Consider the following 14,109-nt stretch of genomic DNA (forward strand, 5'->3'; position numbering starts at 1 on the left):
AAAGTATTAACCTTGGCTAAAAAATGCACCCCCCTATTTGAAATTAACTCATGAGGAATCTCATAATTGCAGATGATATGTGACCTAATGAAATTGACAACTCTGGATAATGTCAACCTCACATATGATACAACCTCCACCCACTTAGTGAAATAATCTATGGCAACAAGGATAAACTCATAACCACTTAAAGATTTTAGTGAGATCTTCCCAATAATATCAATACCCCATATCGAGGTCAAAGCATGTACCTCTGAGGGTGGTACATGAATAAGATCGTCGTGCATCTGACACTTTGAACATCTTTGAACAAATTGACAACAATATGTCTCCATAGTTAATTATAAATAACCCATCCTCATATTCTTACATGCTAGCATTTGTCCTTCCATTTGGGGGCCACAAATTCTTGCATGAACCTCTCTCATCATTCAATCTGTAGAAGCTCGATCTAAACATAACAGAAACATAATAGAAGCATACCATCAATTGATTGTCTATATAAAGTCTTTCCACAAATCATAAATCTAGTGGCCAACTGTTTCAATGCCCTTCAATCCATGGCTATCGTAGCCTCAGGATATGTGTCAGATTTGAGAAACAAATAAATGTCATGAGACCAAGATAGGTCATCTTGGATCTCTATCTCTTTAATCAAATAATAATAAGCGGGTACATACATTAACTCAATCATGGATAAATAACCATATCAGTCAAAATGTCCACAATAGAAGCTAGGATAGCAAAGACATTGGCAAAATCTTGGATTGATTCTTTCATCCCCAAAGTAAGAAAAATCTCACTTTAATTCTCTTATTGGATTTAAAATCAAACTTGTGATCTTCTTTGGATAGTTTCTTTTCTTTTATTTTATTTAAGTTTATTAAATATTTTACCATCCATATTTTATTCTTATTTATATAAAAACAATTAGACACATTAGAGTTAATCCTAGAGAACGATAACTTGAAATAGTACAAAGTTATAGTAATTCAATCTTTGGTTTTTCTTGCCTAGGGTTGTCACATATTTTGGCTTTAATATTTAATTACAATCAAGGAGGAAAATGTCGGGATATATCGGCGATATATCGTGTATCGGGAGGGGTCAACACGATATTTTGTGGAGAAAAATCGGAAAGGAGATATTTCCACAAATATCGCCAAAATATCGGTGATATATCAGCTCAGGGAGATATATCAGAGATTTTTTGAAAAAATCGCCTTTGGTGGCAAAATATCGACGATATATCGGAGATAAATCACCGATTTTTTAGAGATATTTCCCCTCCTTCATGCAACGTGATCTGACGGTCCAAAGCACGCCCGTGTTGATTCGACAGCCTAGATGTGATTCCAATGGTAATATGGCGATCCAACGGCCAGATTGCTCCCAGTTTTTTATCCAACGGCCAAAATTGATTTTCAATGGTAAATTAATGTTCCAACGGCTATTTTGGCCTAAATTTCTTCTATAAATAGCCCAAATTTCATCTATTTCATCAATTTTTGCTTTCATTCTTCATTTGCTCTCTCATTGCTCCAATTTTTATTAAGGTTGCTCAATTATTTAATCATTTTAAGGTATATTTATTTTAAATTGTAATTAATTTTGTTTGCAATTGTAATTAATTCATGTATTTTCAATTAATTAGTATGTTTGCAATATGGATGATTTAATGCTATCTTTACATTCAATTGTAATTAATTTTTATATTTTTATTGAATTAACTTAGGTTAATTTGATTATTTAATTATAAATTGATATGTTTATTTTAGATGATTATTTGTGATTTATTTTCACATTTAGAATTAAATTAAACTAGTTAACTTAGCTAAATTATTTAATTAATTTAATTAACATGAACCAGTATATTTTGAATATGAAATATGTTTATTTAATGAATTTAATGTGTACAAATTATTGATATTTAATTAAATGAAGTATTTTATGTGACTTTATAATGATAATAATTACAAAATTAACATTTCTTATAGATGGACATGATATAATTACATCTAATATTACAAATTATATCATATGTATATAAAATTTTTCAATAAAACAACTTTAAAATGTTCATTATACTTCTAATTATATTATTATGAGGTTTTCCTTGCATTTCCATGAGTTTTTAACAATTTTAAGCTTATTGATATTTTTTTCCAGAATATCCGCTGATATATCCGTAAAATCGAAGTACCGATATATTCGTGATTACCGATATTTTCATCCTTGATTACAATAGAGATCTATAGTCACCACAATAATTCCTTAAGTGAAATTTGATATATGCTTTTAAAGAGTTGGATTGTATCAGTTGCATATAATAGAATGATCTTAAACTCAAGGATGTTATAGGTAATTTTGAGAGGTGAATATCATTCACCTTATTAGATTATGGACAATAGTTCATAGGGAGCTTGCACCTAATCATAGTAGATCACAGACCCAAGTTTTTTCTTTTATTTCAATTTAATATCATAAGATATAGAAATGCAATTAACTATGTATAGTGGGATGTTATGACAACTTCAAAATTGGATACTAAGGAAGCTAGTATTTTCTTGTGGGTCTTAATGGTTCTTGCTCAAACTCATATTCCTTAGTGAACATTGTTGAAGGATATATGGGTTCCTTATTCATATGTGTGCACAAGGACATTTTGGTAAATATGCAAGGTTGCACAAAAGCTTATGATTGGTCTTTTTAGGTTGAGTTAATTAATTGATTGGAGCCTAACAAGGTTAATTAATTAATTAATTAGGACCTAATGAGCTAGATTAAGGAATCCTAACCCAAAATGGACTTCAATTACTTAAGCTTATAAGGAAATCTATATAAACCCCCTTAAGGGATTAGGATTAGACACTTGATTCATTCTACTTTCCTAAGAGAGAAATCCCTAACCTCCATCCCCGGAGAAAAATCCACCATTCTCAAGTGCCAAGATTTAAGAGAGATTCATTAGGTGAAAGATCATAAGGTATTCAAGATCTGTACGATTCTTTCCATATATTAGTTAGAACTAATCTACAAACATCCAAATCATAGGTATTATTTTTAGAGCACCTAGATCTATAATCCTTTTATTATTATTGCTTATGTTGCTTAGATCTAGCATCCCTTGAACTATATTGATGCACCTCATCAATCCAAGGCTTAGAATGAAGTTTTCCAGATATTTTAGTTATTTCCTTTTTTCAAGAAAATTTTATATTTCCTTGAACCATTGTATGAAATAATATACGTTTTAGTCGTTTTACTATGTCCATCTTTTACTAAATTCACAATATTCCTTCATCTTTTACTAAATTCACAATATTCCTTCTTTTAAGAAAATTCTACTCAAGTCTAAAATTTTATTTGTCTTACTTACCCTACATTTCAAATTTCCGATTAAGAAACAATTAATCTTTGGTAATCTAGAACAAATGTATCTATGAATAAACATCCTTGATACTCTAATTATGTTCCATATCATATGTTACATATTTTCAAGTAAAATTTGATTTTGCTAAAAAATTTCCTTTTCATAATCAATATTAGATATGTAAACATGAAAACAAGATCGGGCAATGAGAAATCCAATACTAACAACAGGTCAAAGTTTTCAGTTGTTGGAATTGAACATTAGGTTAAAAGCATAACCATAACCCAAAAGTTCAATTATTGGTATTGAATATTAGGTTTGAAGCATAGCTAGAAACGACGTTCAAGTGCAATTTTTTAATGTTAGGTTGATATCGCATGTTCTTGGACTCATAGGAAACAAAGGATGAAAAAATAGGTTTTGATAGATGTATTGCTAATCTAATTTTATGAATATATCAGGGTATATTAGAAAATATTGATGGATATCAAAATATCCATGAGATGAAAATTGATTAAAACTTATGAAAATATTGGAAAAACTTAAAAAAATGATATAAAAAGTAATAATAGACATTTTGAAGTTATTTCATATATCTATATATATATATATATATATATATATATATATATATATATATATATAAGAGGATTTATTGGGAAATGTCGGTGGAATGAAAATTGATAAAAAAATTTATAGAAATATTGAAAAAAAACTCCAAAAATGATAAAAAAAAATTAATAATACATATAATAAAGTTGTTTAAATGTTAACAAACAAATTAATATATATTAAAGGATATAAAATAAATAATAACATATGTAAGTATATTTTATTTTAAAATGTTGATAATTTTATTTAAAAATTTATATTTGTCATGTATTTAATTATTATATAAAATAAATAATAAGATAATTAAAATTAATTTATTTAAAATAATTTTATTTTAATTATTTTATAATATATAAAATATAAAAGATATAATATGTATACATATAGAATTTATGTGCTTTTATAACACCAAAGCACATGTAGACATGGAAGAGGAAGCATTGCCATATTAATCAGGTAAGTGCCGATGGGATTATCATGTTCTTATTTTGTAAACCTTGGCACTATACATTCTTATTTTTAAAATTTGAGAAACATACTCAAGAGTCCTACATTTGAGCACTTTATTCTTGAACGGGGAAGAATCATGCAAAATATGAATAAAAAAAACTAAGGATATAGCAAGGAAGTAAACATGATAAGACAAAATAGAGTGATTGAAGTAGACACCCAATTTTGTGACCATTCACCATTCCTAAGAGTCGCACTCTGCAAACCACCACCCTTCCCATTGGTCTCTACTCTCTAGCCTCCTTCCTATCACAAAAATATATACCTTTTCTTCTATAAATCCCACCACTCACAGGAGAATGCTTTATTGACCTCTGCCTCCTCGGGTCAATTTTGATGGCTGCTTCCAATTTCCACCCTCCTCCGCTCACGGAGTCTAACCCCATTCTCACCCAATTCCTTCTTTTATTTCTAAGTTGATTTTTACTTTGACTCCATTTTTCTCATTTCATCAAACCCCGAATCGACGAGGGTGGGAATTTAAAGATCCCCCTCCAGTCCTCCACCGTTACTATCAAATTGGGATGAAATTCGGCCCAAATGCATCCCAAATGAACTAAATTTTCGTTTTCACGCTGACTCCACCCAAATCCAATTGCGTTTGGTATGGAAAACAAATCGTACGGGCAAACAAACCCCACTTCACCGTCTAGGAAATTAAATTAATAATAATAATAGTAAAGCAAAGATCCTTCTCTGCCCATCCTTTTTTCCTCTGTTACATTCCCAAAGCCGATCCTCTCCATTCCAAGCCCAGACCAAACCCGAGATTCCGAGGCAGCGAGGAGAAGAAGAGGAGGAAGAAGAAAAGGCCGGAGAAAGGGGTTTTCTATTTATTTATTTATTTGTTTTTTCAAATTAAAGTCTCCAACTTTAATTTCTTAACAATTTCTTTTGAGAGCATGTACTCATGGATTTTTTTATCTTTAAGCTTGATGAATTTATGAAAACAATTTCTTTTTGAGAACATATAAATTATGGGTTTTTTCAATCTTTGAGCGTTGAATGAAGAAAAAAAATTATAAATATAAATAAAATACTTTAAAATGACTACATATATATATTAAAAAAATTTAAATGACTGAAGATAACTTAAATTCCATTAAAAGACTTATAATAAAATAAAAAGTTCATATAACTTGAAAGAATTTAAAATAAATTAGTATAGTAATTGCACAAGGAAAAAAGATAAGGATAGAATAGAAAGGAAAAAAGTAAATTTGAATACTAAAAAATATTTATTTATTTTTAAATTTTAATTAAATCATAATATATTATTAATATTCAATGGTTAGTGTTATTTGTTTTGCCAATAATATTTAATTATAATTATTTTTTATCTTTTAAAATTTTAAAATTATATATATATATATATTAAGGGTATATAATAATGTCATGTGGGGAAGATGTAATTGCCTAAATCGTATATATTTTTTGTTGACCAATGACCAACTCTATTTGCAGGGCGTTATAAATTGTTAATATGTATACCTTGGAATTATTTCAACTCATTCACCATTCATGGCAATCTCTAAAGCAATGATTGTGTTTCCCTTGCTTTGCTTTCTCTTCTCAACCATTTCCACCTTGGTTTGCAATGAAACTGAGAAACGTGCTCTTCTAAGCTTCAAACATGCTCTCTCTGATCCTGGACACCGACTCTCATCTTGGTCTATTCACAAAGACTGCTGTGGATGGAATGGAGTCTACTGTCACAACATCACTAGTAGAGTTATTCAGCTTGATCTGATGAATCCAGGTAGTTCCAATTTCTCATTGGGGGGCAAGGTTAGTCATGCGTTGCTCCAATTAGAATTTTTGAATTACTTGGACTTGAGCTTCAATGATTTTGGAGGTACTCCAATTCCAAGTTTCCTGGGTTCCATGCAGAGTTTAACATACCTTGACCTCAAATATGCTTCATTTGGTGGACTAATCCCTCCTCAGCTTGGAAATCTTTCCAATCTTCAATACCTCAGTCTAGGAGGTGCTTATTCCTCCTACAAACCACAACTTTATGTTGAGAACCTTGGTTGGTTTTCTCATCTTTCTTCTTTGGAATACCTGCACATGTCTGAGGTTGACCTTCAAAGGGAAGTTCATTGGCTTGAATCTACATCTATGCTATCTTCCCTTTCCAAGTTGTACTTGGGGGCGTGTGAACTAGATAACATGAGCCCGTCTCTTGGGTATGTCAATTTTACATCTCTCACAGTCCTCAGTCTTCCTTTGAATCATTTCAATCATGAGATGCCCAATTGGCTATTTAATCTACCCTTAAATTCTTTAGATTTATCATCCAATCACCTGACAGGGCAAATACCAGAGTATTTAGGAAACTTATCATCCTTGACGGTTTTATCTCTTTATGGAAATAGGTTAAATGGAACTCTTCCAAGCAGTCTGTGGCTTCTTTCAAATTTGGTGTATTTGGATATTGGAAATAACTCCTTAGAAGGCACAATATCAGAAGTTCATTTTGATAAACTCTCAAAATTGAAGTACATAGACATGTCCTCAACATCTCTTATTTTCAAAGTCAAGTCCAATCGGGTTCCTGCTTTTCAACTTGAAGAATTGTGGATGAGTACGTGCCAGATAGGCCCCAAGTTTCCCACGTGGATACAAACTCAAACATCTCTTCAGTGTGTAGACATTTCCAAGTCTGGAATTGTGGACATAGCTCCAAAATGGTTCTGGAAGTGGGCTTCACATATTGATCTATTGATCGACCTCTCAGATAACCAGATATCTGGGAATTTATCTGGAGTTCTGCTAAATAATACTTACATTGATTTAAGATCTAATTGCTTCATGGGTGAGTTACCACGATTGTCTCCACAAGTTTCTAGATTGAACATGGCTAACAACTCATTTTCGGGGCCAATTTCCCCTTTCTTGTGCCAAAAATTGAATGGAAAAAGTAATCTCGAGATATTGGACATGTCAACAAACAATTTATCAGGGGAGCTTTCTCATTGTTGGACGTATTGGCAATCTCTGACTCGTTTGAACTTAGGAAACAATAATCTTTCAGGTAAAATTCCTGACTCCATGGGCTCTTTGTTTGAACTTGAAGCATTGCACTTGCATAATAATAGGTTATCTGGAGATATACCACCTTCACTGCGAAACTGCAAATCTTTGGGGCTCTTGGATTTAGGTGGTAACAAACTTTCAGGAAATTTACCAAGCTGGATGGGAGAGAGGACGACTCTGACGGCTCTCAGATTAAGATCAAACAAATTAATTGGCAACATTCCTCCACAAATATGCCAACTTTCTTCCCTTATAATATTGGATGTTGCCAATAATAGCCTATCCGGAACCATACCAAAGTGTTTCAATAATTTCAGTTTAATGGCAACAACAGGCACTGAAGATGATTCTTTTTCTGTTTTAGAATTTTACTACGACTACTACTCCTACTACAACCGCTACACTGGAGCACCAAACTATGAGAATCTTATGTTGGTCATCAAAGGGAAGGAATCAGAGTACAGGAGCATTCTAAAATTTGTTCGGAGCATAGATCTTTCAAGTAATGATTTGTGGGGATCAATCCCTACCGAAATCTCAAGTCTTTCTGGATTGGAATCTTTGAACTTATCTTGCAATAATTTGATGGGAAGCATACCGGAGAAAATGGGAAGCATGAAGGCCTTAGAATCTCTGGATCTCTCGAGAAACCATCTCTCAGGTGAAATTCCTCAAAGCATGAAGAATTTATCATTTCTTAGTCACTTGAATCTATCATACAACAATTTTTCGGGAAGAATTCCATCAAGCACACAACTTCAAAGCTTTGATGAAATTAGCTACATTGGCAATGCCGAGCTTTGTGGAGTCCCTCTGACAAAAAATTGCACAGAAGATGAAGACTTTCAAGGTATAGACGTGATTGATGAAAATGAAGAAGGCTCTGAAATCCCATGGTTCTACATTGGCATGGGACTTGGGTTCATTGTGGGCTTTTGGGGAGTCTGCGGTGCTCTTTTATTCAAGAAAGCTTGGAGGCATGCTTATTTCCAATTTCTTTACCGTGTTAAAGACTGGGTGTATGTGGCCATAGCGATAAGGTTGAACCGGCTCCAGAATAATTTGAGGGTAAGTGAAACACATCATCATCTTATCAATTTTTGTTTCAAATAATATTTTCTTTCTATGTTTGATTGGTTCTTTTTAATATTGTAGTTTCTACTTTGTCATTCATGTTATATCATATATTGTTAATTGAATATCAGAACAATATGACGAAAATGATTTGTGATAGGAACCTGAATTTATGGGCAAAGTATCTCATACATCCCCTTTTCCTAAACCAATTAATGTTGGATTCTATTTTCTGGAAAACAAGTGAAATCTCTACTATTTGCTTCAATGTTTGCTAATTAAGAGGATGGATTTGATTCTGAATAATTGTTTCGAGGCCTACATGAGCAAAAATTACATTTTATGTTGGGTCATTATTTATAACTAAACCTTAATTAGAAAATTTCTTAACTTCACGATTTTCACAAGTCTTTTTGGCTATTTGAAAATAATATGAGAATACTTGTTTTTAATTTGTTGAAAAAAGTTTCTATCTTTATTGATTTGTTCACATGATTAAGCAATAGTAGACATTAGAGTAGAGAAGAAAATAGATAGTGAATCTTCATGACTCCATTAAAATAAAAATATTAGGTGGAGTCCTTTCTAACCTTTTGACCAGTACAAAATCTTATTCAAATTTGTTATTCTTTTTTTTTTTTTTCTCTTCTTGGAAAATAAGAAAAAGTTTTGTGCTTATTAAATTTCTTTTAAAATCCATATCACAAGATAATATCCGTACTCAATCTAACTACATTAACATATGAGAAAACTTGGTTTTGTATATGGTTAGGGATATAATATTAATTAGCATAAATTAACCAAACGTGGTAATATAGAAAAAATATTCATAATATTACATGATACTATATGATTTAGTATGATTGATGCTTAATATATGTAATGATATGGGGAAATACAAAGGATTAAAGAAGAGAAACATCAACAGTTACAATGATCAAACTTTCAACTCAAATTGAATATCATCCAAGTCCCTAAATATAGGTATCACAACACTTTGTTTCATTTATTGTATTAATAACAACATACGTAGGAGGAAGTAGTTATTTTGTAGTATGTTTTAATACTTCATAAATTCTTTTTCCTTTTTTTTATTTTTTATAATGCCTAGATGCTTAGACTTTTTTTTAAAATATTTACTAGCATTAAATTCTATGTTATTTTCACTTGAAGAGGTTGCAAGTAATGTGTTTCTTTTACTGTAGATTAAAAATATTTGAGACAATTTTTATTTCTTCTCTGGCTTATTTTAAATATATATCATCAACAACACTTTAAAATTTTGAAAAAAGCTAAAATAAAATTGAAAAAAAAAACAAATCTAGTAGGATAACACCTAGAGGAGGGTGAATGGGTGTTTTTAAACTTTAAAGCACAAAAGTTATGATTTTAAACCAATTAATATTTTAGATATTATGGGAAAGATTAAAAATCACCCCTCACACAAGACAAGATCTTTTTACATGGAAAACCCCCACCTAAAATATGAAGATAAAAAACCACAAAATCAGAGACCTCAAATCCATAATCTAATATACGAGAAAATAGTAACAGAATTGCCTGGAAGATGCTACCTTTAGACTTACTTTTTAGAACCTATGCTATAATCAATGTTCGTAACACAACACTTTGTATGCTCTAGTGGATCTCACCTCAACTCCTAAGAGGATGCAAATCTCCTTTGATAACTCGAAAGAAGTTACAAATTTTCTTTGAGAGATTTGGAAATAGGAAGGAAAACTAGGGTTTTCTTAGTATTCGCCTCAAACTTAAAACAAAATTAAGCAAGGTATATATAAGCTCAATGCCTTAGAGGACTGAAATAAGTCCCAAAAATAAAATCGTAAGTTTCCAAAATGCAGACTGCTAGAATCTGGCAAAAACTTCTTGGAGAGCTTGAGCAAGCTTAAGCATTGCTTTAGTGCTTTGAGCGCTTGAGCATTGGCTCCAACATTAGAGCGCTTTGGCCTGCGCTTAAGCGCTTTTCGCTAGTGCTTGAGTGCTTTGCTAGTGTTTGAATGCTTCTACAGTTTTAAAAACAAGTTTAAAAGAATTTTTGCACAATTTGAAACAATTGATCCAACCCATATCTTGTTAATCCTAATTTGCCTTAACCTAAACCTTTCCAAGCTTACTTGTGACGTCTCAGTTGATCAAGCTGCAACCTTAAGTCTTCAATGGAGAGTAAGTCTATAATATCCCTAATTTAATCATCACGAAATAGTAATAACAACAACAACAATAATAATAAAAATTACTTAAAAAAAAAAGGAAAGAAGTTACAAATTCTTTTGAACCATGTTCGAAGAGTTTTAATTTAATATATATATATATATATATATAGAATAAAATAAAGAATATTTAACAAATCTAAAGAATTTGGAGAAGAGAAGAAAACCCTATACAGATAGACGAAGTTATTTTTATTCTCTATAGAGTAAAATATAAGGTAAGTCTTTCAAGGAATTTATTCTTGCTATGTTTGATTTTTTTTTAAATATATGTTAATGATAAGATATTTTCTAGATTAGATGTTAAAAAGAAAAAAGAAATTCATATCGTTCATGTAATAAATAAAGGCTTAGGAAGTAAGAAAAAAAAAGAGGTTAATTAATGGTAGTATGATGAATACAATCTTTGATTTAACCCTAGACAAAAACAAAGTCTCCACGAGTGTGAGAATTTTTATTATTATTTGTAAGAAATTTATGTAATGCAAATTGGAAATAAAGATAAGTATTTAGTTTGAAGAAAAATTCTAAAATTTAAGAAGTAAAGTTTTGAAGAAAAATAAATAAATATATAAAATAATATTCATTTTAGTCGTTCAATAAAAGAATGCAGTAGAGTAGATATTCAATGTGAATATAATTTGAATAATAGAGGAAAATAGGAAAGATAAAGTATGCGGTGTACAATAGAAAAAATTAATTAGGATAATTGTAAAAAAATAAAAATAAAAATATATGTTGATTTAGAATTCAGGATGATGTATGAAGTAGAAAAGAATAAATTTTTAAAATTTAAATTTAATTATCATAGGAATAAATTAGTGGAATGACATATACAATTTTCATTAATTTAAAATAATTTTATATTCATAAAATTTATTTTATTTGTTTAGGTGAATCCTAAGTTTAATCAACTTTCTTGCTCAGTTCAACTTTTACTAGGTAAGGAATTATGACCCTTAAATATTTTCTCAAATGTAATTTTTTTTGAAATGGTGGGAAAATATTGCCATATGAAGAATAATTTATGTTGTGGAAAATATCACTTTCCTTATATATTATTATATTTGGCCTAGTCAACAAGGGTTGTGTTATTAACCCTCATTGCCTACTTGTCTGAGGATTGGAAACTAGTTAGTGGGGTCGTCACTAACCCTCATTGCTTAATTGAATGAGGATTGGAAAACCTAGTCAATGGGGTAGTCACTAACCTGATGGTACCATTTGATTGACTAGTCCCTTCCGAATTGAAGAGTCATATGTTTTTTTAAGATCCCTCTAGTTTAGGAAAAGAAAATTTGTTTATGATATGTGTGTTTGAAGATTATATTATGTGTTATGTTCTTTTTTTTATAAAAGAAATTGTTAGTATATTCATTACTGAGTTAAAGCTCACTACCTTTGCTTTTGAAAACTTTTTCAGGTGCCCTAGACGTAGAAAGAAATGAGTGACGTGGGGGATAGGAAGGATTCTTGTTAGTTTAGTTTATTTTTGGCCTTGGAGCCTTTGTTTAGACACATTGATTTGGATAATGTATTATGTTTTTAATTATCAAGTTAATTTGAACTGAATTAGTTTTTCATAATTATGTGAAACAGGAATAATAGTTTTAGCTCTATGAACTCACTCTTAAAGGAGAATCTATGGCTTTTGTTCTATTTTACTATTTAGTCATTTTAGTATATTTCACCTTTATGTTGGATTTTTGGAATTGACATGATTGCCCCTAGCCTTGGGGTATAGGGTGTTACAAAGTCACAGTCTAGAAAGATCTTATGCCATAAGGAACATAACAAAATTGCCAATAAACAAATTATAATGCATAATGTACTAACAAAAATGATGAGCAACACTAATAATAATGATTTAGGCATCCTTTTATAGAAATAAAATCGAGTTTCAATAGAATCATGGTGAGAAAATGAAAAGATTGTTTGTATTTTTGTTAAAGTATATGGAAGTAGCATTAAAAAGGAAAAATTTAGTTGTATCTTCCCTGTATTTGAACACTTTCTAAGTGTCTACATTTGGACAAGCTTAGGCAAATGTTTAGAATGAGAAAAAAATGTTTGATTAAAAAGGATAATATAATCTTTAAATATTTATTTATATGTCAAGAAGATACTAGTGAAGTCATTTAAAATGAGTTTTACTAGTGGCTTCTAATGTTAATTGAATCAATTTTGATTTCCATGATTTTCTAGCATCAATTGAGAGCCCATTTGGTAGTGATTTTAGAAGGTGTTTCTAATATTTCTAACATTTGAAAATTTTTATCATTCAAGTGTTAAAAATACAAAAAATATTTCATAAAATCACTATCAAACACACTATAAATTAGTTAAAATGAGTTTTAACTACATCAAAGGTCACTTGATTTGGAATATATTTGCTGAATGAAAAAATTTAGAAAAGTTAAAAAAAAAAAAATTAAAAACACCTACTTGAAGAGATTAAACTTGAAGATTTTTTATATTGGGTGGTGGGAAGGGAATGAATAAAAAGTATATCACATACTTCTTTATTAGTTTTTTTATAGCATTTAAAATTATTTATTTTTATTTTCTTTTCATTTTTTCTTTTGTTTTTAAAACAAGTTAACAACTTATACTTATTCCATTAAAACTAGCTATTATGTTTTTCTTTCAACAATTATTTCTTTTTAATTATGTTTTACTCTCTTTGATGTTATTTCTTTTCCATTATATCTATCATACAATAATTAATGATCTTCAAATGATAGTACCGCATAAATTTCCATTTTTTATCACTAGCATTGCCATGGCATTCATGAACTTATTGGTGTTGTGGCATTTTTACAATTGATGATATACCCAAATAAGAGTAGTGGTAGCCATAGCCAAGGAACTCACCTTTGGAATTACAAGTCCAAAAAGTTCCACATGACTTTTTGGATGGCGTTGCTCTTTCAAACCAAGTCAACTAAAAAATCAATGTTTGGGTCAATGTTTGGTAGGGATTCATCTATTTGTTGAAGGTGTTTTGATACATACCAAAAAAGGATTTACGTGTAAATAGCCTCATATTACTCTAAAAGGGTTTTAAATGCTCACAGTGTGTAGAGATCAGTAGTTGGAATCACCCATAGAACAATCACGACTCAAAAATTTCTCAGGAGCTGTTTTTTTATCAACTAATACAAGAGAAGGAAAGGTAGAAATATTCATATGGAGGAAAGATTTTTCACCTTGGAAAATCTCTATAGCTCCCTTTTTATGAAAATATCTTCAAATGCCATGAAAGCTTTA

The 14,109-nt window shown here is 30.3% G+C and overlaps 1 protein-coding gene across 1 annotated transcript; it reads left to right on the top strand.

The window, feature by feature from the left end:
- The first annotated feature begins 5,997 nt into the window (after nt 1-5,997).
- LOC100255539 (receptor-like protein EIX2) lies at nt 5,998-12,428 on the top strand. The gene is made up of 2 exons (XM_019219769.2): nt 5,998-8,602; nt 12,263-12,428. Exons 1-2 carry the CDS (start codon nt 6,017-6,019, stop codon nt 12,269-12,271), a joined length of 2,595 nt encoding a protein of 864 aa, XP_019075314.1. The 5' UTR covers nt 5,998-6,016; the 3' UTR covers nt 12,272-12,428.
- The last annotated feature ends 1,681 nt before the right edge of the window (nt 12,429-14,109 follow it).

The sequence above is a fragment of the Vitis vinifera genome, chromosome 5 (assembly GCF_030704535.1).
Source record: "Vitis vinifera cultivar Pinot Noir 40024 chromosome 5, ASM3070453v1".
NCBI lineage: Eukaryota > Viridiplantae > Streptophyta > Magnoliopsida > Vitales > Vitaceae > Vitis > Vitis vinifera.

Bases quoted from the DNA above. Each gene is read 5' to 3' on its own strand.
- LOC100255539 (XM_019219769.2), top strand. From the start codon at position 6,017: ATGGCAATCTCTAAAGCAATGATTGTGTTTCCCTTGCTTTGCTTTCTC.